At 44.6% G+C, this 2,312-nt stretch overlaps 1 protein-coding gene across 1 annotated transcript; it reads right to left on the reverse strand.

Moving 5' to 3' along the window:
* Nucleotides 1–838: 838 nt before the first annotated feature.
* LOC120414821 (dynein regulatory complex protein 9-like) lies at nucleotides 839–1,896 on the reverse strand. The gene is made up of 2 exons (XM_039576147.2): nucleotides 1,446–1,896; nucleotides 839–1,390 (listed from the first exon to the last, which is right to left on the reverse strand). The coding sequence occupies exons 1-2, from the start codon at nucleotides 1,830–1,832 to the stop codon at nucleotides 845–847; spliced, it is 933 nt and encodes a 310-aa protein (XP_039432081.1). The 5' UTR covers nucleotides 1,833–1,896; the 3' UTR covers nucleotides 839–844.
* Nucleotides 1,897–2,312: the final 416 nt, after the last annotated feature.

The following is a 2,312-nucleotide window of genomic DNA, read 5'->3' on the forward strand; positions in this document are numbered from 1 at the left end:
CTTTCCTTTGCAATTTCTGTGAGTTTTTTTTATTTTTCTTACTCTTGCTAGTGCCTTAGTTAAAGAAAAAAATGTTCCAAAATGGATTATGATGCAACACACAGCTGAAAGGAACCCCAAACTCTGTTATGCACTTCAAAATAACTCATTGTGTCTTGATTATTCACCATTAAATTAAATTAAATTCAGAACAGTATACTGGTTGAATCATTTCATCTGCCAAATTAGACTGCACAAAGCTTCCATTACAAATTTGCATAAATTGGGTCAAGTCGCAAATTAATTTTGCCAACGAGAGACCATTCTGTCGATAAACACTCTCGAATCAATCCCAAAATAAGGTCAACATCACTTGACCATATCACAAAACGAACCCGCGTGGTGCGTTAGCCGGAATTATATTCACGTGTTTGTGGCCAAAACCATCGGTGAATATATTCGTCATCAATAACGGCAGGAGCACAAAACCACACCGCTCCAGACGGGGAGGAGTGCACGAGGTTATATCAATTCAATTTGATAAAACCGGAAGGTGCTTCAATCTGTCAGAACCATTTCCGAGTCCTGCTCAACAACGCTCTGCCAAGTGGGGATTGAACGCAATCTCTGTTCGGACCCGGTAATGGAGACGGACGTAATCAATACTATGTGCAGGGATGGGGGATAATTGATTTAATGCACGAAATGGCTTTTACCGGTTTGCGTAGAAGGTAATTCATTAGGAGCCTCAAATTAAATCGAAATCAATCGTGAGCAATGCTGATTAGTAGCGCTAGGAAATTTGAACTGTACTAATTAAACCAATTACGGGTAAATAATACACGTGTGCAGAGTGAGCTAATTATTATTTTTGAATTTTATTCGGACCTTTGGATTTTTTGGCCTTGCCCTTCTTGGATTGCTTCTTCTTGCGTTTCCGAGCTCCGAGTACAATTCCACGACGAACGATCACCCCACGCCACCAAGCTTGAATCTTCGTTGCACTCTTCAGGCACAATTCCCGGCGTTTGATTCGCTCCAAATGTGCAGTTTCAACTCCCTGCAATCGTCGAATCTCTAAAGTTCTCTGTTCAACTTCCGTCTTCAAATCATTCCAGTGGTTTTTCTTCACACGGGCCTTCTGAAGTCGTCCATCAAGTTCGTCCTTTTCTCGATCGAATCGACTCATCCACTCGTCGATCGACTGCTGAACCTGTTCGAGTTGCCACGAGTAGAACTCATCGGTCAGGACACCAGCTTGAACAGCAGTTTGTAGCGTGACCTCTCGGTTTACGGTGTCCTTTCGAAGAGTCTCGCAACGATCTTTGTTCTCTTTCAGCTGTAGAGCCTGTCGTGATCGTTCCCATCCATCGACGAGCTTGTTCTTAGCAACTTCAAGTTGAAATTCTTCCTAGAAGTCAATACTTTTATTGAGTTCAAAATGTCAAATAACTTCAACTTCTTACAATAAAATCATGATGCGTCAGATCCCGCAACCGGTTCAGGTTGTTCAGCTGGCGAGTCAAGATTCGTTGCTCCTTGCAGTACCGCTCGTACCGTTCCATGTCGAACAGCTCTTCGAACCCGGATCCCCATCGTTCGAAGCTTAGCGTGACCGTTCCAGAGTAGTCGCTTCCACCTGCAAGTGATTCCTCCTCGCTACGGCTGGCCTCGAAGCAGCGAGATATCCGTTGGAGGTAGCGAATTTTCTGCATAAGTACCTGGTCAATTGAGTAGCTACCCGATTCGTCCCATAGCTGACCGGTGCTGGCGGGGTTGGCGTTTAGAATTTGCAGTCGGACATTGGCGTTGTGGAAGAATTTTAGGACCAGATGCTTTTTCAAAAGTTCCATGGTTTAAAGAATTTCCACACGGCCTACTAGAAATTCTAAATTCACGAAAAAATCGCAATGCTCACTTGCACAGCACTTTTCACCACTCAGCCTAATCGTTATTTAAATGTCAACCACTAACCACGTTACGCCCAATTGAGTTCACCATCCAACAATGGAGGAATTCCGAAGACGTTCCTCTCCGGTCTCGACTCACTTTCATGTGGTATTCCAAGGATCTGTCCCCCGCTGACTCGACCCCGACCCAGGGGGAAAAGTGGGAAATACTCGGGGAAAGGGTCGAGGCTGAGAAGACAACCCAAGGAATGGGGACGGCTGTCGATGATGACGAAGTTAAGATATTTAATTTTCTCACGAAGTTCTTGCCCCGGAATGCTTCTCATAATCGGAGAAGGAATTCAATAATAAAATAATGGTCCCAGAGGCAACGTGGACTGCCGGATGTGTGTAGGTGGGAATCGGGAGATAGGGTTGTCTCGA

Source organism: Culex pipiens, chromosome 3, assembly GCF_016801865.2.
Source record: "Culex pipiens pallens isolate TS chromosome 3, TS_CPP_V2, whole genome shotgun sequence".
NCBI lineage: Eukaryota > Metazoa > Arthropoda > Insecta > Diptera > Culicidae > Culex > Culex pipiens.

Coding starts and splice junctions, on each gene's coding strand:
- LOC120414821 (XM_039576147.2), bottom strand. CDS start 1,832: ATGGAACTTTTGAAAAAGCATCTGGTCCTAAAATTCTTCCACAACGCC. Junction 1,391..1,445: donor TGACGCATCATGATTTTATT/GTAAGAAGTTGA, acceptor ATTGACTTCTAG/GAAGAATTTCAACTTGAAGT.